The sequence below is a fragment of the Hyperolius riggenbachi genome, chromosome 9, assembly GCF_040937935.1.
Source record: "Hyperolius riggenbachi isolate aHypRig1 chromosome 9, aHypRig1.pri, whole genome shotgun sequence".
In the NCBI taxonomy this organism is placed as follows: domain Eukaryota; kingdom Metazoa; phylum Chordata; class Amphibia; order Anura; family Hyperoliidae; genus Hyperolius; species Hyperolius riggenbachi.
In genome coordinates this window covers 126,094,717-126,116,091 of record NC_090654.1, presented here as the reverse complement: position 1 = coordinate 126,116,091, position 21,375 = coordinate 126,094,717, and the positions used below count along the sequence as shown (strand labels likewise).

The 21,375-nt window shown below is 42.5% G+C and overlaps 2 protein-coding genes across 9 annotated transcripts in view; one reads left to right on the top strand and one right to left on the bottom strand.

Annotated features, from left to right (window-relative positions):
- Positions 1–4,727, top strand: part of LRRC71 (leucine rich repeat containing 71) — a 68,011-nt gene extending 63,284 nt beyond the window's left edge. For all 4 annotated transcript variants that reach the window (XM_068251700.1, XM_068251699.1, XM_068251697.1 and 1 more), the window contains one exon: positions 4,469–4,727. In XM_068251700.1, coding sequence (XP_068107801.1) covers positions 4,469–4,579 — 111 coding nt within the window. In that variant the 3' untranslated portion in view covers positions 4,580–4,727. The remainder of the gene's footprint in view (positions 1–4,468) is intronic.
- A 4,328-nt stretch (positions 4,728–9,055) lies between these two features.
- Positions 9,056–21,375, bottom strand: part of ARHGEF11 (Rho guanine nucleotide exchange factor 11) — a 259,221-nt gene continuing 246,901 nt past the window's right edge. For all 5 annotated transcript variants that reach the window (XM_068253474.1, XM_068253470.1, XM_068253472.1 and 2 more), the window contains 3 exons: positions 16,931–17,229; positions 12,701–12,881; positions 9,056–9,817 (listed from right to left, as the gene is read on the bottom strand). In XM_068253474.1, coding sequence (XP_068109575.1) covers positions 9,768–9,817; positions 12,701–12,881; positions 16,931–17,229 — 530 coding nt within the window. In that variant the 3' untranslated portion in view covers positions 9,056–9,767. The remainder of the gene's footprint in view (positions 9,818–12,700; positions 12,882–16,930; positions 17,230–21,375) is intronic.

Genomic DNA, 21,375 nt, shown 5'->3' with positions numbered 1-21,375 from the left:
ACGTCAGGTTTTTGTAGGCAGTGTGTTCTGTGCCTTCCGTTTCCCATTGGTTTCTGTGTTCCTGATGGTGCTGTCAGGCCCAGGTCAGGCTCCGGTCAGGATGCGTGGGCCGGAGATCCGGACACAAAAAATAGCGCATGTTGGAAAAGAGTCCGGAGTCCGGATCCGGTCCGGCTCCGTACTGTACGGAACGTACGTATGTGAACGTCCGCATAGCCTTTGCATTGCTATGCGGAACGTACGTTCCGTTTGTACAGTATGCGGTCCGGATCAGATCCGGAAAATCCGGATAGCGAACGCTAATGTGAACCGGGCCTAACTCCCCAAAACTGTACCCCTGCATGGTACTGATTTGTTTTTGCTGCTTGCACTGCCCACGGTGTGATGTAATATCTACATCACACCATCAGCCCCCCACATTGAAACAAAATACATTGTCAGCCTATAAGCTGACCACCCGTCTGTACAGCTTCGGCCTAGTGAGGTTGCCTGAGGGATCGAGTCCTGATCCCAGTTGGGCGACATTAATCTAGCATGTATATGAGCCTTTAGACTCCTACAGGTTTCTATCACTAGGTGCTTTAAAGAGGAGCTGTTAGGTATAGGGTCTCAGAGAAAATAAACACATATATCAGTAGCTAAAGATTGGCTGTACTTACATTACATATGCATTTCACTGTCCACGTTTGGATTTCACAGAATTTGTATATAGTATATGCAGAGATAGATGCTCCTGACAGCTCATGGCAGGCTCCATGTTTGTGAAGCCAAATGTGTCGTCATGTCCTGCCTGCTTCTGATTACAGATAAGCTCGTTCTTGAACAACACGGTGTGCAGTGAATATTAATGAGCCATGTGGCTAGGAACAATAGCTGACTCCTGCAGTGAAACTCTGCCCCAAGATTTATCAGTGTTTCGCGCTGGACTGATTAGAAGCTCCTGTACCGTCTCATTAGCAGCCGAGGGGAGGGCCCCAGAATGCTTTGCAGTTTAGCTGCGGCTTGCGTCTTTATGGGTCTATAACAGACTTTAAGATAAGCACACATCAAAGGTAACTGAGATGTTTATCTTCACTAATGGCTTTTGAGCTTCCTTCTAAACTGTTTAACACAGGAGAATAGAGGTTTAAATTAGCTTCTGCAGCCTGACAGTTACTCTTTAAGTTTCCCATTTAGTACTGTAAACAGACACCCATCCATTCAGTGTGAAAGCACAGGTATATTTCTTAACTTGTGGTGAAAGGCTGACTGAAGCTGGACATACCTTGTTTTCTGTCTCTGTCAGGCAGCTGTACTGTGAAGGAGTATTTATAGTTCTACCCTCTCCCATACACCCTCTCCCACACACCCTCTATAGTATAAGCAGTTGTGTCACAGAAATCTGCTACAAATGATTTTCAGTATTGCCTTCCTGCCAGTTATCCTGAAAAACACTGCAGCACATTTCACAGTTATGTAAACAGAGCAGCTGAAGGAGGAAGAGTTTGATCTTCCACACACTACACAAATATGTTGTCAGTGGTATTTTTTTGTGCATAACATTAATTTAACTTTAAAGATATAATTGGGGAGAAATTGGTATCGATTTTGCTTGCTATTTTATCACTTGATCACCTGTCAAAATAGTGTGGAGCAGCCACAATCTATGGTAAATACAGTGGCTTGCAAAAGTATTCGGCCCCCTTGAAGTTTTCCACATTTTGTCACATTACTGCCACAAACATGAATCAATTTTTATTGGAATTCCACATGAAAGACCAATACAAAGTGGTGTACATGTGAGAAGTGGAACGAAAATCATACATGATTCTAAACATTTTTTTTACAAATCAATAACTGCAAAGTGGGGTGTGCGTAATTATTCAGCCCCCTTTGGACTGAGTGTAGTCAGTTGCCCATAGACATTGCCTGATGAGTGCTACTGACTAAATAGAGTGCACCTGTGCGTAATCTAATGTCAGTACAAATACAGCTGCTCTGTGACAACCTCAGAGGTTGTCTAAGGCCTGAAACACACCAGAGGAGTTTTTCTGAGCGTTTTGAGTTTTTAAATCTGCTGCTAATGTTATCCTATGTGTCTGTGCACACTGGAGCGATGAGGTTTTGTAAAAAACCCCATAGCAATACATTGGGAAGAGGTTTTGAAACCTCTAAAAGCTCTTCCCAATGTAATGCTATGGGTTTTTTACAAAACCTCATTGCTCCAGTGTGCACAGACACATAGGATAACATTAGCAGCAGATTTAAAAACTCAAAACGCTCAGAAAAACTCCTCTGGTGTGTTTCAGGCCTTAGAGAATATTGGGAGCAACAACACCATGAAGTCCAAAGAACACACCAGACAGGTCAGTGATAAAGTTAATGAGAAAATTAAAGCAGGCTTAGGCTACAAAAAGATTTCCAATGCCTTGAACATCCCATGGAGCACTGTTCAAACGATCATTCAGAAATGGAAGGAGTATGGCACAACTTCTACAGCTCAGGTGGGGGATTCTGTCTATAGGACAACAATTAGTCGTGCACTGCACAAAATTGGCCTTTATGGAAGAGTGGCAAGAAGAAAGCCCTCGTTAACAGAAAAGCAAAAAAAAGTCCCGTTTGCAGTTTGCCACAAGCCATGTGGGGGACACAGCAAACATGTGGAAGAAGGTGCTCTGGTCAGATGAGACCAAAACTGAACTTTTTGGCCAAAATGCAAATAGCTATGTGTGGTGGAAAACTAACACTGCACATCACTCTGAACACACCATCCCCACTGTCAAATATGGTGGTGGCAGGATCATGCTCTGGGGGTGCTTCTCTTCAGCAGGGACAGGGAAGCTGGTCAGAGTTGATGGGAAGATGGATGGAGCCAAATACAGGTCAATCTTGGAAGAAAACCTGGGGCGGAGGTTCACCTTCCAGCAGGACAACGACCCTAAACAAAGCCTGGGCAACAATGGAATGGTGTAAAACAAAACATATCCATGTGTTAGAATGGCCCAGTCAAAGTCCAGATCTAAATCCAATCGAGAATCTGTGGCAAGATTTGAAAACTGCTGTTCACAAACGCTGTCAATCTAATCTGACTGAGCTGGAGCTGTTTTGCAAAGAAGAATGGGCAAGGATTTTAGTCTCTAGATGTGCAAAGCTGGTAGAGACATACCCTAAAAGACTGGCAGCTGTAATTGCATCAAAAGGTGGTTCTACAAAGTATTGACTCAGGGGGCTGAATAATTACGCACACCCCACCGCAGTTATTTATTTGTAAAAAAAATGTTTGGAATCCTGTATGATTTTCGTTCAACTTTTTACGTGTACACCACTGTGTATTGGTCTTTCACATGGAATTCCAATAAAATTGATTCATGTTTGTGGCAGTAATGTGACAAAATGTGGAAAACTTCAAGGGGGCCGAATACTTTTGCAAGCCACTGTAAATCATGTGCTGGTATTATTAATAGCATAAAAATGTCCTACAGAGATCTAATGGTTTAAAGAAAATATGACACTTGTTTCACCAAAAGCAAGGAAGAGCATTTTTACTAGATATCACAGATGTCCTGCTTTGTTATTATCAGTATCCAGTGCCTACAACTTGTAGATGAGTACATTTTGTATTACTGTTGTTATTTCTGAAAAGATTAACCAATCCGTTTTCCTTTCTACTGGCTGCTCAGCTGGTCACATGACTTACCTCAGAGCATTGACAAGTTTTTCTTACAGCAAATTCTGCAATTGGTTAGACTACGGTATATCTCGTACCTGAACTGAGGGAAAAATGTAAATAATTGGCTCCTTAGTCTGATGTATTTGAAAGCGGTTTCCAGTTCCAGTGTCTTTCTCTGTCACCCTGTTTGCCGATTAGCAGCTTATTATTAGACTGATAGGCAATTGAATCATCTTTTCCAGGAGAGGTCCCAAATGCTCTCAGCTGTATCAAGAACATTTTGACTGGGCGTATGTGAGTTTATGCACTGCACGTGCTCAGTGAAAGAATTTGCTGTAACATGTTTTTTCCTTTGTGAATACAGGTTCTTTTACTCTGCATGCACAGTTTAAGTCATGCATGTGTAGTTAAGAAGTACTTGTTTTATTGAGAACGTGCTAGTGGCCTAAGCATTTACAAATGCTCTGCTAATGGGCTACCAAGTAAAATATTAAATAGAAAAAAAGGAAATCTGAAGTAAGACAAATATAATGGCCGATATTGCTCACTGCTTTTTATAAGATACATGCCTGTTTTTTTTTTTATCTAAGCTTTACTTCCATAGCCACACATTTGTCTACTCAAATAAGTGTCCGCCTCCATATTTTCTTTCATTATTGATTTGCCGGCTTCTAGCCAAGTAAAGCACAGCACTAGCCTGTGAGGGTGCAGACTAGGGTTGTACCTTATTTCCTGGTTGAACTTGATGGCAATAAGTCTGTTTTTCAACCCGAATAACGATGTAACTACTGTATGTAACCAGTAAATGTTTATTTCCAGAACAACCATTTCTCTCCTGACTGCCCCGAGTGGATGCGACTGCAGGAAATCATGCTGACCAAAGACCCCATACAGAAATCTTCCCGACCGCCTGAAGAAGAACAGCCATAGTGATCACAAAGAAATAATGAGCGATGTTCAAAATCCACATCTTTGCAAAACAATAAATGTCTATGTTTCATGTATATTCTCCATGACAGATCTCACATCATCTGTGACATGTGGCCAGAAATAAATTACAAATTACATACAATGCTAACATTGAATCTGTTTGAAATTATGTTTGCACAATCATAAAAATAACAAATCTTATATTAGCATTACTGTGTTAAAGTGAACCTGAAGTGACCTAAAAAATAAAGATTTAAATACTCACCTAAGAAAAGGGAAGGCTCGATCCCATAGTGCCTTCCCTGTCCTCCTTAACCTCTCATTCTTCCACTGTCCCCCCTGGGGAAATTATTCAACCCAGCAGGTCAAATATGCTTTTGGCCCTCCTCAGGCAGCCTTTGCAAGTACTTCTGTCCCCTAGTACTTCCAAAGAGCAGATACAGGCTCGCAAATGCACAGTATGGATGTGGCCAGCTCTAGAAGCACTCTGGGACGAGCGTTTCAGAAGCCTGAGGAGTTCCGAATGCATGAATTTTGAATGGGGGACAGTAATGGAACAATGAGACAGCGAGAGGACTGAGAAGGTTCTATGGGATCCAGAGGCTCGAGTATCAAAGTCCTTTTTTTTTTTAGGTTACTTCAGGTTTGCTCTGTTGTTTACATTGTAGCCCCCTGCCTTCTGTATCCTGCTGTGCAGAAGAATAATGTGAATGACAGTTTTGGTCACTACTAATGATTAAAAAGGAATTTACAAGGTACAGTTTCTCTGCTTTACAGGACAGTACAAAAACATATGTCATCACTACATAAGGTTTTTTGTTTAACTGTTGAAAAACCTTTCAATTTCAGTCTGCTGCAACATAAAACAACAACAAAAAACAGTGTGATCAAATTGGAAACGGTGGTAACCTTATGGTGGCCATACATGGTACAATTTTTTCATACAATCTTACCATTTCTATGTAATATAAGGGAACTGCCTAAATGATCCTTTCAGTATATTCACTTAATTTACCCTTATACTACATAGAAATGGTAAGATTGTATGAAAACATTGTACAATGTATGGCCACCATTATATATTTTGGTAGGCAGGAATTTGTGTTTTCACAAAGCAGGTGTTAATCACTGACACACCCTCCAATGCTGCTAGTTTTATTGCAGACTCATTCATTGGAGCAGGAGAGTACACCTATGGGGATGCCGAGGGTGCGTATTCTTAGCTGTACTCATTTAAACTAATATCACCAATATCTCCCATTTACCTCTTTCTGCTAGAAATACAACTGCAGTGCAAAGGTGGCCACTAACGATCCAATTTCTAGCAAAAAATTGTTTGAGCGAGCAGATAATTCTGATCAGACGGAAGTGAAATCGTTCACTACACCATCAACGAACCAATCTTTGCTTCCTATCTATCACAGTTTTGGTTTGACAACCATCCAATCGGCTAACTATTTTTATAATTGTTCATAGTTGGTTGTGCCCATCATCGGAGATCATTTACAAGCAATCCGATCAGAATTTCTGATCGATTTAATGATTTTTCGCTAAAAACTGGACCGTTAGTGCCCACCTTAACGTAAGCTGCACCGGAGCAGACTGAGATCTTGTGAAAAATATTTGTAAGGCATAATAAGGATTTGGCAAAGATGTTTTTTTTTTTTTTTTTTTTTTAGACAAAATTAATTTATGGTACATGCTAATATTTTTCACAAAACTAAAATTGGTTTATAAGATCCTCAGCAGTGATTAGACTTTCAATATGGGGTTCTCTAAACCTAATCATGTGTTTAACCACTTGAGGACCGCAGTGTTAAACCCCCCTAAAGACCAGGACATTTTTCACTAAAAGGGCCACTGCAGCTTTAAGGCCTCACTGCAGGGCCGCACAACACAGCACACAAGTGGTCCCCCCCCCTCTTTTTTTCCCACCAACAGAGCTCTCTGTTGGTGGGGTCTGATCGCTCCCCCAGTGTTCGTTTTTATTTTTTAGTAAATATTTCTTTATTTTTCTATTACATTTTACTATTTTTTGTTTATTTTTGTACCCTTCCCTCCCTCCCCAGCCTATCACTGTGATCGGCTGTCATAGGCTTCAGCCTATGACAGCAGATCAACCCTGAGCCAATGAAGGGGACAGTCGTGTCACACGGCTGTCCCTAGGACAGCGCTGCTTTATATCCCAGCACTATACAGGTTTATCAGACGCTATACAGGTTTCGCCATCTAACAGTCTCCCAGCGGCTGGGAGAGTGATGGCGGAGCTCTGCTCCTCCATTCATACGGAGATGCGCGCGTATTAGCGAGCGCGATCTCCTGAAATACCCGCCCCAAAGACCTCACACCAATGGGCGTTAGGCGGTCCTGGGGCTGCTGTCGTGGCCACGCCCATCGGCGTGACGTGGTCAGCAAAAGGTTAAGGAAAATAAAGTGGTGAGCTGCAGGAACAAAATGATTTCCACCCATCACTCCAGAGCTTTAATTTTGAAACATTTTTTGCAAAGAAAACAAGAGAGGTTAATTAAAAAAAATACCTACAGCCTCAGATAAATATTATGTTAATATTTTGTTTATTACAGAGAAACTAATATCATTAGCTTCATTAACCTCATGTAGGTTTAGTGGTTATGGGTCAAGAGCCAGTAACAGTGGCCTTTCCCTGTCCAGTACCAGCCCATGTGGCTCTTAACACTGGGGGAGTGGGGTTCTTGAAAAGTAAGGGGGGTGCTGCAAAACCTCCTCTTCCTGCTGCAAAGCATCCTTGTCCCAATTGTAAGTGTTTTATCCCCATCCAATGCCCAGAAGAAGAGTAGGGAAATGCAGCGCATGGAGTCTTATGATGATTTCTGGTCACCCCTTATAGAAAGGATCTGCAAGCCAGGTGAGGTAGGTAAAATGCCAGTATTCTTTTATTAAAGTGGGATTGCCACCATAAAAATCAAATTTAAACAGCAACTGGTCTGAGTGTATTAAGTGATAAAGATGCTAATCCTGCATTCAAAACTTTTTATCTATAATATATTCCTCCTCTTCCATTTATTTCCCTGCCTAGCTGCTTATCTGAAACACGATCCCCTGCTCACTTATGTTTACAAGCAAGGCTGAGGTGACTCAGCGATTGGAGGAGAAAAGAAAAAAAAAGTAAATGGCAGAAATTATATCAGGATTTAGCCTAAACTGTGGGCAAAAGACATGGTTCCCACCAGGAACAGAATTCTCTTCATTTTCTGTATAACATTCACTGAAATCAAAACATGGACAGTACAATACATGTGTTAAGTAAGTAGATCAAGTATTTATCTACTTATATATGTGTGTTTTTTCCCTGGCATAGTAGGACAACTCCACACAAAAAGCGTGGTCTTTTTTGTGGAGTTGTTAATAAAAGAATACAGGCATTTTACCTATCTTACTTGGTTTGTGGATCCTCTCTGTTTGTACACGTGGATTGGCCTGGCTGACCAGATCCTGCACCGGTGGGTGTAACTTTATGGGGGTATCAGAGCGTTTTGAACCATTTTGTTCACCCCTTTTAGAAGTTTTACAAGAACTAAAAAACAAACAAAAAAAATGCTTTACAGGACAACTTACCTGAGTAAGACTGCCTAAGGTAACCACAGAGGTATGTTCATACTGGATCCACATGCCTCTGTGTGTTGTCTGCCACCCACTCCCTCGGTCCCTGTAACCACTCCTTGGAAAATTTGACTTTTGGCTAAAATCACATTTCCACATAGGAAGAGGCAGCCTTGCTGCAATGGTCCCTCCTATCACCCGTCCATTTTCTCCTCTTAAGGGGAGAAAATGTGAGGGTGATAGGAGGGAACATAAGTCCAAGCTTGCCTCTTCCTGTCTGAAAATTTGACTGTCCAAAAGTCATATTTTTTGAGGAGTAATTACAGAGACCAAAGGGAACAAGGAAAAGAATGGACAGTGTACAGAGATATGCGCATCCAGAATAAACATACCACTATGCTTGCCTTTAGGTAGCACCGAGGCAGGGTCAAATATTCTTTAAGTCAGTGCTCCCCAACCCTGGTCCTTAAGTACCACCAACACTGCATATTTTGTGGAAATCCAAAGAGGTAGTTAATCAGCTCTGCTGAGACACTAATTAGACAAGACAAATAACATTTATATCGCGCTTTTCTCCTGACGGACTCTATAGGCAGTAGCAGTGTTAGGGAGACTTGCCTAAGGTCTCCTACTGAATAGGTGCTGGCTTACTGAACAGGCAAAGACGAGATTCGAACCCTGGTCTCCTGCGTCAGAGGCAGAGCCCTTAACCATTACACCATCCAGCCACCCTAATTACTTCACCTGTGAATGTTTGTGGTTTTCTGCAAAACATGTACTGTTGGTGGGCCTTGAGGACAGGGTTTGGAACTCGGCTTTAAGGAATCTGTTGAAATTGATAAGCAAAGAAAAATAGATATTGCACAAACTTCAAGAAATCTGTCTGAACAGAACAGCATTGGTAAAAAGCCTGTTTTATTACAAGATGGAAGATAGGGCGGAACAAAAACTATATACAAAATAAAAAAAATGCACATACATACATATTTATACAGAAAAAAAACAGAGGAGACAGCCCCATGTGCACATACAAGGGGCATCTCTTGTCATTGGAAATAGTGCATTTTCTACAGAAAAGACTCTCCACAGTGCAGGGGGGATATCACAAGCCACAGAACCTTTCCCCACTTCCCAAATCATAGGTATCGCTTCTGCCGAGGGCTTCAAACGGGAGAGCCATAGCAACAGCATGCGTGGTTTTAGGAATGGGGGCGCCACAAACCCCTTTTGTTTGTTAAGAGTTTTATTCATAACAGCGTAGGTTTGTTTTCTTTAAATAGGTATATAACTATACATATATTTATATATATATTTATATTTAATTTATTAAGCTAACATGCCTTGCGTTTTCTTCCAAAAATAATTCCAGTTTATTTATTTTTTTCTCCAAGAGTTTTTAAAATTGTCTCTCCTCACAGCCTTAGTTTGGCTATTCAGCACAGGCCTTGTTTTTTTCTTTTATTTTAAAGTGCCCATGTCCAAAACTGGCACCAGTTCCTCCACATCCGAAAGCAAAGTTCTTAGCTCCTCAGGGGCCGTCCTCTGGACAGAAGGGAGGTATAACAGCAGTGGTACAGACCCTAGCAGTTTTTGGCAACTGTGCACAAGATTAAAGGCCCATAGGAAAGCTTAAAGCATCATCACGTGGATCTGTAAGGCCTGAAAAATAAAATAAAATGAATGTTAAAATACATAATAAAAAAAGTTATATTTCAGTGCAAAAACTGCATTTATGGCATAGCCTAGAGCCTGGTGTATCAAGGTTTTGTATGTTTAAAAGGACCTACGTAATGGTGTATAGTGCAGTAGTTTTAGCCACAACACACCATTAGATGAAGAATCCAGAAGATCCGCACACTCTATGAACCAAGTTCAATATTTATTCACGCATAGTGACACCGTTCCATTCCATCAACCAACGATTCATTTCCATCAACACCATTCTGTGTTTGTTACCTTGATAAAGGGGACCTAATGGGGCCCCGAAACTAATCATTGGTTGATGGAATGGAACTGTGTCACTATGCCTGAATAAATATTGAACTTGGTTCATAGAGTGTGTGGATATTCTGGATTCTTCTGTACTACACACAGATTTAGCACCTCCACGAGTGGTGTGCGTTTCCTTATCGACTTGTGGATTCACCATTAGATGAAATCTTCAGATTTTATTTACAGGTACAGCACAAAAAAATGGCTAACATGTTCTGAGCACATGGCCCTTATTAGTCATAGCGTTTGTTCTTAAAGTCCTGTGTACATTATCCTATACAATAAAATCACTGTGTCGCTGCATCCAGCTGTCCCTGTTTTGTGCTACTGCACATGTGCGCAGTAACGGACAGCTGGACGGGACCAGGGAGCGAGCGAGTGCGCGTGTGCGCGCACTGGTGGCGGCAAAAACAAAACAAAAAAGAAGACGTAGAGCCAGTTTTTAAACGGGCTTGGGTCTACTAGTATATAAATAAACTATTGATGGAAGGCAGAGTGCAGCAGGATTGCCCCCATTTATTAAATGGAATGTTGTCAGAAGAAATCTCCTGAACCAACTTATGCAGAGCAGTAAGGGTTTAGCGTATCGTCTATCAGTGCAATTCAGGTGCATTTTAATTTCAGAGGACTGCGACATGTCGAGTCTGAGCACAGCTATGCCGAGGGGACCGCCTGTATAGTGCTGGTACCAGCACACAGCCGATGCAGGAGAGCAGCGGACAGGAGGTGAATTCACTGCCTGTCAGCAGACGGTCTGAAAGAGGCCAAAAGTTCTGACCCAGCCTCTGCATTCAAAACTAAAAAAAAAACACTATTCTATTCTAAACATTGCATTCAGTTTACAGCATGGAATAAGCTGGAAGTTCCCCTACGCTAACAAGAAAGAGGTTTGAGGAATTAATAAACTCATGAAATGGAAATGCATATTTGTCGGTGCAGTACTAACACTGTCAGTACTTATGTTGGTGGCATCACTTAGGTCAACAGAAAGGACCACTATTGCAAAAATAGTAAAATTTAAAATACATGTGTACACATAATTTTAAAAGGTACACTTTATAATGAGTAAAATGCACTATAAATTACTTTTCTCTTATGTTGCTGTCGCTTACAGTAAGCAGTAAAAATATGATAGTTATGACAGGTTTTGGACTAGTCCAGTTATGGGGGGATTCTCAGTATCTCCTTTATTCTTTATAGAACCTTTCCAGGGATTGCTTTTGTAAAGAGGTCAGCCAGCCTGCCTACTCATTTGTATGCTATTTTGGCAGCTGGACAGAACAACCACCATTCAAGCAATTGGTTCTGAAAATAGGGAAAATCCTGAGAATCCCCATGAGAAATTGGACTAGTCCAAAGCCTGTCAGGCGTGTCAGCTTACTGTAAGTGACAGCAACATAGGAGAAACAGAAGCAACATAGGAGAAAAGTATTTTATGGTGTATTTTAATCCAGGAGAAATGTACAGTAGTTCCTGTACACAAGTATTTTCATTTTGTATCTATTTTTTTGCAATAGTGGTCCTTTAGTCACTGAGGAGCAGAGCAATTTTCACCTTTCAGCGCTCCTTCCATTCATTCGTCTATAACTTTATCATTACTTATCACAATGAAATGAACTATATCTTTTTTTTTCGCCACCAATTAGGCTTTCTTTAGGTGGGACATTATGCCAAGAATTATTTTATTCTAAATATGTTTTAATGGGAAAATAGGAAAAAATGTGGGAAAAAATTCATTATTTTTCAGTTTTCAGCCATTATAGTTTTTAAATAATGCATGCTACTGTAATTAAAACCCATGAAATGTATTTGCCCATTTGTCCCGGTTATAAAACCGTTTAAATTATGTCCCTATCAGAATGTTTGGCGCCAATATTTTATTTGGAAATAAAGGTGCATTTTTTTCAGTTTTGCGTCCATCCCGATTTACAAGCCCATAGTTTATAAAGTAACAGTGTTATACCCTCTTGACATAAATATTTAAAAAGTTCAGTCCCTAAGGTAACTATTTATGTATTTTTTTTATTGTAATTTTTTTTTTTTTTAATTACAAGAAAAAAAAAATTGGGGAGTGTGGGAGGTAATGAGTTAATTTTTAGTGTAAATCTAATGTGATTGTACATGAAAAATGCTTTAGGGTGTAGATTTACTATTTGGCCACAAGATGACCACAGTAACTTTTTGTTTATGCGACCTGCAAGCATACAGGAAGTACGCTTGCAGTAAGTGTTATGAGGCTGGGAAACTGTTTATTTCTTCACAATGATCGCTGCTTCTCATAGAAGCAGCTGATCATTGCGGGGGCTTAGATCAACGAACGGGAACGTTTTTTCGCGTTTATTGATCTCCGGGCGAGCGGGCGGCGGCTTGCACGAGAGCGGGAGCGTGCGCACAAGCGAGCGGGAGGTACGGATATCTCCGTCCCTGGGGGTGAAAGGATGGAAAAGGGGATGGAGATATCCGTATGGCTGGGGGTAAAGTGGTTAAACATTAAATGTATGCTGTAATTAAAAAAAAAAGGCAAATACAAATCTGTAACAGTCTGCTTACTATCTCGATGGATTGACACAGTGTTCTTCACAAAGAAGAGAGAATCGCTATGGACCGTGGACCCGTGTGGGATCTCGGGCGGTTTTTCCTCCTCCACCACTGACTCAGAAGCTTGAGACACCTCTTCTGTGGTTTTCATTCGTATAGACCTTAGCAGCTCCTGATGTGCTGACTCCACCTCCTGAAAAACAGTCACAGCCAAGGGGTTATTAGTTAGGATCTGTTGTGCAAATCAGAACAGTTTCCCCCTATAGTACCGCTATACTATTAAAGAAGGATTCAGTGAGGCGTCATTGGATTGGTCATCACATAGGAAGTAAATTTGTAATGCATGCAATGTAACGAACGTATGTCCTTCAGAATTTATAAGTGGAATCCCTCAGACATGTAGATAAAAAGACTGAATGGTTTAAGATGCATACACATATACAATTACTGTTGTCTGCAGGGATTGGGAATTGATCTCTCAGGTGACAGTTTGTAGTCAAGTGCTGAACAGATGCGTCACTAACCTACAGGCTAGTGATGCATTGTTGCACAGCATGCGATGAAGCTGCTTTGAGAGGGGAAGTGAGTAGGGGAACAATGTGCTCAGCTGACATGTTCCAGCACTCCGGATCTTTTGGTGACACATTGGGGCCACTGAACATATGCTAGATTCTCGGCAGAAACTGACCCAACTGGCCCCCTCAGCCCAGAAACCTCTTGCTTAACAATTGTAGAGGTGTTATTAACCACTTCAGGACTCAGCCTTTACCCCCCCCCCCCCCCTTAAGGACCAGCGCTGATTACTAAGATATGTGCTGGGTGGGCTCTACAGCCCCCAGCACAGATCAAACAACAGGCAGAGCGACCAGATGGCCCCCCTTTTTTCCCCACTAGGGGGATGATGTTCTGGGGGGGGGGGGTCTGATCGCTCCTGCGTGTGGGTGGCGGGGGGGGCACCTCAAAGCCCCCTCCACAGCAGGATTCCCCCTCTCCCTCTTCTCCCTCTCTGTCCCGGAGATCGGAGGCTGCACAGGAACGGATCTGTCCTGTGCAGCCTCTAACAGGCTCCTGCCTGTCATGTGACAGCGATCCCCGGGTGCTGATTGGCCGGGAATCGCTGATCTAGTACAACGCTGCTACTGTTAGCAGCGTTGTAAAAATGTAAACAAAGCGGATTATTTCAGCTTGTGTTTACATTTAGCCTGCGAGCTGCGATCGGCAGCCCGCAGGCTATTCACGGAGCCCCCCGCCGTGAATTGACAGGAAGCAGCCGCTCACGCGAGCGGCTGTTTCCTGATTAATTAGCCTGCAGCCGGCGACGCAGATGTGCGTCGCTGGTCCTGCAGCTGCCACTTTGCCGACGCGCGTTATGAGTGCGCGGTCGGCAAGTGGTTAAGGCTCATTCACACTAGTCAGTGAGTGGAAATGCGTAAATAAAAAAAACATATGAGCGGGTTTCTGAGTGTCCGGGCATTTCTCTGAGTTTTAACTCCCGACAAGTTGAAATGCACTGCACAGCAACTCACTGTTGTAGTGTAAATGATAAAATGAAAGTCTATGGACTTTGACTTGTGGAACATTAATCATTACGGGGAAATTCACTTTGATATAAGAGTGCTTTGGATTACAGGCATGTTTTTGGATAATTTACCGTATTTTTCAGACTATAAGTGGCTTTTCTCCCCCAAAAATGGGGGGGCATCTTTTCTCCCCAAAAAGGCCACAAGGGGGCAATAAAGAACAAAGGACTACACAAAGGGGCACAGAGGAAAACACAAGGGGGACAGAGGAGGACACAAGGGGTACAAAGGGTACACAAGAGGTACAAGGGCACACAAGAGCTAAAAGTGACATAATAATTGGCGAGAGAACATACCCAACATGCCCCTACACCATGGACGCTCCAGGTTTAGAAGAATTTTTTTCTCCAGCTTTTTGTCCTGCTTATGGGGCTGGAGGAAGCCCTGGGTAAGAATTAACCACTTAACGACCGCCTAACGCCGATAGGCGTCGGCGGGTCGTTAGTGGTATAGCATGGAAACGGCCGCTCGACCGAGCGGCCTTTCCATGCCAGTTCACGGAGACTGTCTCCGTGAACAGTGTGCGAGCCGCCGATCGCACGCATAATGTAAACATCCGGGGAAGAAATCCCCGCTGTTTACATCACACGGCGCTGCTGCGCAGCAGCGCCGTGACGTAGATCGGCGATCCCCGGCCTCTGATTGGCCGGGGATCGCCGGCATCTGATAGGCAGAAGCCTGTCCTATCCGGCGCAGGACGGAACTCCGTCCTGCGCCACTCACAGGGTAAGGGAGAGGGAGGGAAAGCCGGGGAGGGCGGAAAGCGCTCCGGAGGGGGGCTTTGAAGAGCCCCCCCCCGGAAAGTGCGGGTAGCCGGCGGCGATCAGACCCCCCCAGCAGGACATCCCCCTAGTGGGGAAAAAAGGGGGGGAAGTCTGATCGCCCTGGCTATTTCCTGATCGGTGCTGCAGGCTGGAGAGTCCACGCAGCACCGATCAGAAGAAACTACCCTGGTCCTTAAGTGGTTAAATCTTCTGTTTCAGATGTCTCTGGTACACTTTAAAGCACAGATGAAAAAGGATCTCAGGAGAAACACAATTGCATATGGGCCAGGGAAAAAGTTTTACACAAAAGTGGAAAAAAGTATTTCACCTTAAAACCGTTCAGGACTAGGGCATACCTATGAAAGCGGCGCATGTAGAAATGGGCGCAAAATAACTGCAATAAAATATCAGTAATTTTACTGAACTCTTATCCACTATAGTAGAATATCAGTAACTTTACCGATATTGTGCTATGTCCTAACCTAACCTATTCTCACACAGAAACCTCCCTCTTAATACCTAAAACGAACCTTAACATAACTTCCCATCCAACTGCGACTGTGCGACTGTGGCTGCGTGTGTGCTCGCTCCCGTGCCATCGGAAGCTTACTGCGCAGGCACAGTACAAGAAAACTGCGTACTGCGCAGTAAGCTTTTGATGACGCAAGCGGTAGCGCATATTATTCGTATAGTTAGACTAATAATTGCCCGGTGGTGGGGAATGGCGGATCGGAGGAGGACGGCGTTGGACATTACTGCTACAGGGGGCTGATAGAAGCCCCAGGTAAGTGTCAGATTTTATTTTCAACCCCCCCCGGAGGACCCCTTTAACCTTCCCCCTATGCCTACCCCTTAAGACCCCTCTCCATGCCTAACCCTTAGGACCTCCCTCCCCCCACGTCTAACCCTTAAGATTCCTCCCCATGCCTAGCCCTGAAGACCCCCTTGCACACCTAACCCTTAAGACCCCCCTATCCATATGCCTAACACTAACCCCCATACCAAAGCATATACTTGTCTATACTCCTAACAGTAACCCCCCTTCCAAATCTAACTCCTTAAATGCTTAACCCCAACCCCTCCCTATTACCTCTATCCTCCCCCTAACCAATGTCCCCTAAACTAACCCTACTAACTCTATTTGGAGACAATATCTGGAAACACAGCTAAAACATGGCCGACACCTGAGGCTTGTTAACCAATATCTGGAGCCCAGCTATGTTATAACCGAGCCCTGGTGCCAATATACAAAGCTCAGGTAAATATGAGCTTGGCCCTGGCACCGTGCAGCTGCACATTGGCAGTTTTTTTCCCCTACTAAGTTGTGAATACATTTCAGTAACCGTGTTTAATAGTTATTCCCCTTTACTAACGTAATTTAATTTGTTGACTTATTTGTTTTGATTTGTTTGTATGTGTGGATTACTTGGCTGGTTACCAAAATCTATTGTACATTTCTTGCCAATAGCACAATTAGAAATATAAAGGCTGAGAAAAACTGTGATGTGTGCAATACTTTTTTCTCTGCGGTATAATTACTGGACAGAATGAAAATAATGAGGGAAATGAAAAGTTCAACTTTTTCATAAAAAATGAGTACGTGTTGGCCTTGATAGGAACAGGCAGACAAATGTTGTTGTGCCACTAGGTATTTTTTTAACCTCCCTGGCAGTATGATTTTTTTTTCAGATTTTATTGTGTAAAAGCAGTGAAATTTTTTCACACGCTTTTAAACCTTAAAAATCATACCGCTAGATAGATCTGCGTCAGCTCTGCACATTACACACCTCCCATGGATCCAGCTCGGGGTTACCGCTCTGAGCTGCGGATTTCCATCCTGAGCCTGACTCGGGGTTACCAATAAAATATATTTGGTATGTAAAAATCAAACCCCTTACCTGTAACCTGTGTAATTTGGCTGTTAGCTGTTGGATGGTTTGGAAGATCATATCAACATCTTGAATAACCAGATTTGGAGCAATATCTGAGTGCAACGCATCGCTTTCTGAACTCCGTGCAGGAGGACTGCTGAATTCCGAAGAGCAAGACTGGATCCTGTGTGCCTCCTGAGATTTGAGCAATGATGGACTGACTGATGGTTGGGTGCATCCTCCCGATTGCTGCGTTTCTCTACGATGCTCTTCCTCGGGTGGGGGTGTTACAGGGGCATTTGGCATAACCACATAAAATAAATTCCCTAGTATGCAGGATGGAAAAACAACATGTAAGAGAAATATAATTTTCCTTGTTTTGGAAAAGTAAAACACATGCAGCAGCCATTTACTCTAGGAAGAGAGTGGTTTCTGTCTTAAAGGGGCACTATTATCTACAGGAATGAGAATCATCATCTTAATTCCACTCTCATCAAGCCATGGTAAGTGTTCAAACATGAAATTAGCAGATTAGACTGGTCTGGCTACCCGAGCATTCCAGTAGTTAATATAGTAGAAACATGGAGTTAGGAGGTTTACAAGCGAAGACCTCAAAAGAGATATGAAAAGAAGAGCAAATGAGAGAGATGAGCAGCAGATCATGAGGCATCACCCTTGAATAGGACACATAGCAATGAAGACCATTTGTATTCAACTGAGCTAGCCACGTCTGAAAAACAGGCAAGGAAGGGATTCTAGACCAAGAGATAGGATGGTCAAATGGCGATGTACTCCATGAAGAAAACCATTATACCCTCTTGATATATTCTGGAGAAGCTACACAACTATTTGGAATGGCATGGTGGATACTTTGAATAGCGCAATTGATATGGTAAACCTCGATTACCAGCAACCAGATATGACCAAGACAACTGATCCAGTGTGAATATTCTGTTATTGTTTGTACCACTATGCATAAAAGTTGAAAATCAAATTGCACAAACACATTCATATTTACAAAAACACAAAGACAAACCTTTTGGAAGAGACCTGCAGCCTCGGTTATTAATTCTGACAGCCATTAAAAATGTCAGCTCATGTTGCATGTACAACATTCTTTTTAGGAAAATAAGTATCTTAGTAAAGAGACAGGGTAAACCCAACTGTATGGCTTTGGCTCAAAACAGCACAACTTCTACAGTTCTTAGTAACTGTATAATGCTGGGAATACACAATGAGATTTTTCAGCAGATTTATTGTCTGATCGATTTTCCAATTGTTTTTCTGATCGATTTCCATTCACTTCTATGAGAAATACCGTATTTTTCAGAATATAAGACGCACCTAGGTTTAGAGGATACAAATCAGGGAAAAAATAATACATTAAACCTAGGTGCGTCCATGGTGCAGGAGCGTCTTGTGGATCTTCCCCCCTCCCCAAGCTCTTTTTAAGCTACACTAAAACCTTGCTGCCTCACTAACTACCCTACAGTAGCCCCTGCTGCCCCATTAGCTACACCAACCCCCTGCCATCCCCACCAGCTCCATTAACCACATTAATTAGCTCCATTAATCAGCACTACTAATTACAGCTACATTAATATTTATACAGCAATCAGAAGCTGCAACAAAACTACAAGCAGATACAACAATGTACAGACATTAGGAAGAGCTAAAGGTAACAAGTCTTACAATTTTGAGGAGCAGGGGTCCATTGTTCTGTGGGAGAGGGCCAGTGGAGTGGGCTGTGGGATCAGTGCCCATCCAAAGCACCAGCAGTAGAGGCTGAAGGAGGCAAGGGGGTAATGTCCAGGTCACAGCCAGAGCAGCTTGCTGCGGATGTTGCAGAAGCTGGGTGCTGGTTGGTCTCACCTGAGGCAGCACGTGCAGCCATTTGTCCCCCTCCTAAGTGTGGCCCTGAAGTGCTGGAGTTGATAGCCACTGGTCAGATGCGGCTGCAGTGCAGAGTGGCAGATATGCCAGGATACCGTGGCCATGATCTCAATGGACGTCGGGGAGAGAGAGCTGAGTTCAGCCTGCTTGGCTGATGGCTGAAAGTCTGAGGCATGCTATTAGTGCAGAGCGCAGCAGAAGGCGTTATTACCTATCCAGGATCCAGCTGATGAGTCCTCCATCTGCTTCTGTATCTTCAATACCGGTGTGCACTGATCCCAGTCTTGTAAATTCCTGGTCTGCCGCTCTCGCACTGTGTGACCCTGACGCATGTGAGCTGCCGAGGTCACGCAGTGAGAGAGTGGCAGACCAGGATGTTACAAGACGGGGATCAGCGCGCGCCGGTATTGAAGATACAGAAGCAGATGGAGGACTCATCGGCTGGATACCGGATCGGTAATAACGCCTTCCGCTGCGCTCTGCACTAATAGCATGCCTCAGACTTTCAGCCATCAGCCAAGCAGGCTGAACTCTGCCCTCTCCCCGACATCCATTGAGATCATGGCCACGGTATCCTGGCATATCTGCCACTCTGCACTGCAGCCGCATCTGACCAGCGGCTATCAACTCCAGCACTTCAGGGCCACACTTAGGAGGGGGACAAATGGCTGCACGTGGGGGAGAAAAAGTGAGTCTTATATTCCGATAAAAAAACGGTAGATCAGAAGAAGATTGAAAATCAGACCAGTCGGAAATTATCGAACCATCTATCTGCCACAAAATCTCATGGTGAATTCCCAACATAAGCAAACTGCTACAACTACAAAATTCAAATATATACAAATCACTTTCATAAATCTAAATACTGGTAATTCTTAGCTTGATTAAAACACGGAAAGCAGAACTTTTAGCTTCTTATACTAACGTAATATAATTTGCATGCCCTTTTCTGAATGATCATCTTACTGCATAATACTAAATTATAAAACTATCACCTGCAAACATGTTATATAACTGACGTAAATTATAGTTTAACCACTTCAGCCTTCAGTCATTTTCACTTTATGCATCCGAGCAATGTTCACCTCCCATTCATTAGCCTATAACTTTATCACTACTTATCACAATGAATTGATCTATATCTTGCTTTTTCCGCCACCAATTAGGCTTTCTTTGGGTGGTACATTTTGCTAAGAGCCACTTTACTGTAAATGCAATTTAACAGGAAGAATAAGAAAAAAAAAAAAAAAACCAGAAAAAATTCATTATTTCTTAGTTTTCAGCCATTATAGTTTTAAAATAATACATTCCTCCATAATTAAAACTCACGTATTGTATTTGCCCATTTGTCCCGGTTATTACACAGTTTAAATTATGTCCCTATCACAATGTATGGCGACAATATTTTATTTGGAAATAAAGGTGCATTTTTTTCTGTTTTGCATCCATCACTATTTACAAGCTTATAATAAAAACAAATATGCAAATATTTCATCTTTAAATTGATATTTAAAAAGTTTAGACCCTTAGGTAAATATTTACGTGTTTTTTTCTATTGTAACTTTTTTTTTCTTAAACATTTTATTTGGGTATTTTTGGGAGGGTGAGATGGAAATAATAATTTTTTTTTAGGTACATGTGTGTTGATTTTTATGTTTTTTTTCACATGTGGATGTAGTTTTAATTTTTGGCCACAAGATGGCAGCCATGAGTTTGTTTACATGACGTCACTCTAAGCGTAACATGTATGCTTAGAGAGACGTAGGGAGGCGTAGGAAGCAGAAAAAGCGAAGCTTCCGAGAGAAGCTCTCGCTTTTTCTGCGGGGGAGAGGAATTAGTGATCGGGCACCATGGCCCGATTCACTGAATCCCTAACAAACCGCGGGCCGGGAGCACGCGTGCCCGCTCACGATCGGGCGCGGGAGCGCACATGGCCTCCTGGACGTAGCTGCTACGTCCATGAGGCATAAATGGTTAAAGGCAAGGTAGAGTGATTTTTTTCAAATTTTTTGTTTTAATACCGATCTATGTTTTAGTTTTTTATTTTTAATTTGAAGATATTGAATATTACTAAGGAATCTGTAATATTGGTTTATTGGTCCACCTGATAGGTGACTGGCAAGTTTTCAAGGAGAAAGGTGGTTATTTTACTTCAAAGTGTAGCAAAGACAAGATCAATTACCTAATTACAAGTCAACCTGATAATTTGTCCTGCGATAGGCAATGTTATCAATTACCTTCATTGAAGTATAAATATGCATTTCCGTAATCTAAATTGATCAGGAAAAGTGATTGTAAATCAGATCGGAACTGTCGGATATGATTGATTCGACCCATCTACAGTATCTGATGGGAAATTGCATGGTGTGTACCAGGCATTACAGTTTTCTGCTGATTTTTTTTGCTGTGTTTCATGTTTTAGGCCCTGTTCACAGTGCTCATTTGGGATGCAGAATAATTCTGTAGGTCAACTCACTGCCAATACATTTCCATGGTCCTGTTCACCGCAGAGGCCTGCATCGGGTCGTGTACCTGCGGGCTACCTGAAATACGGGTCTGGTACCCCTTTTGATTTTAAT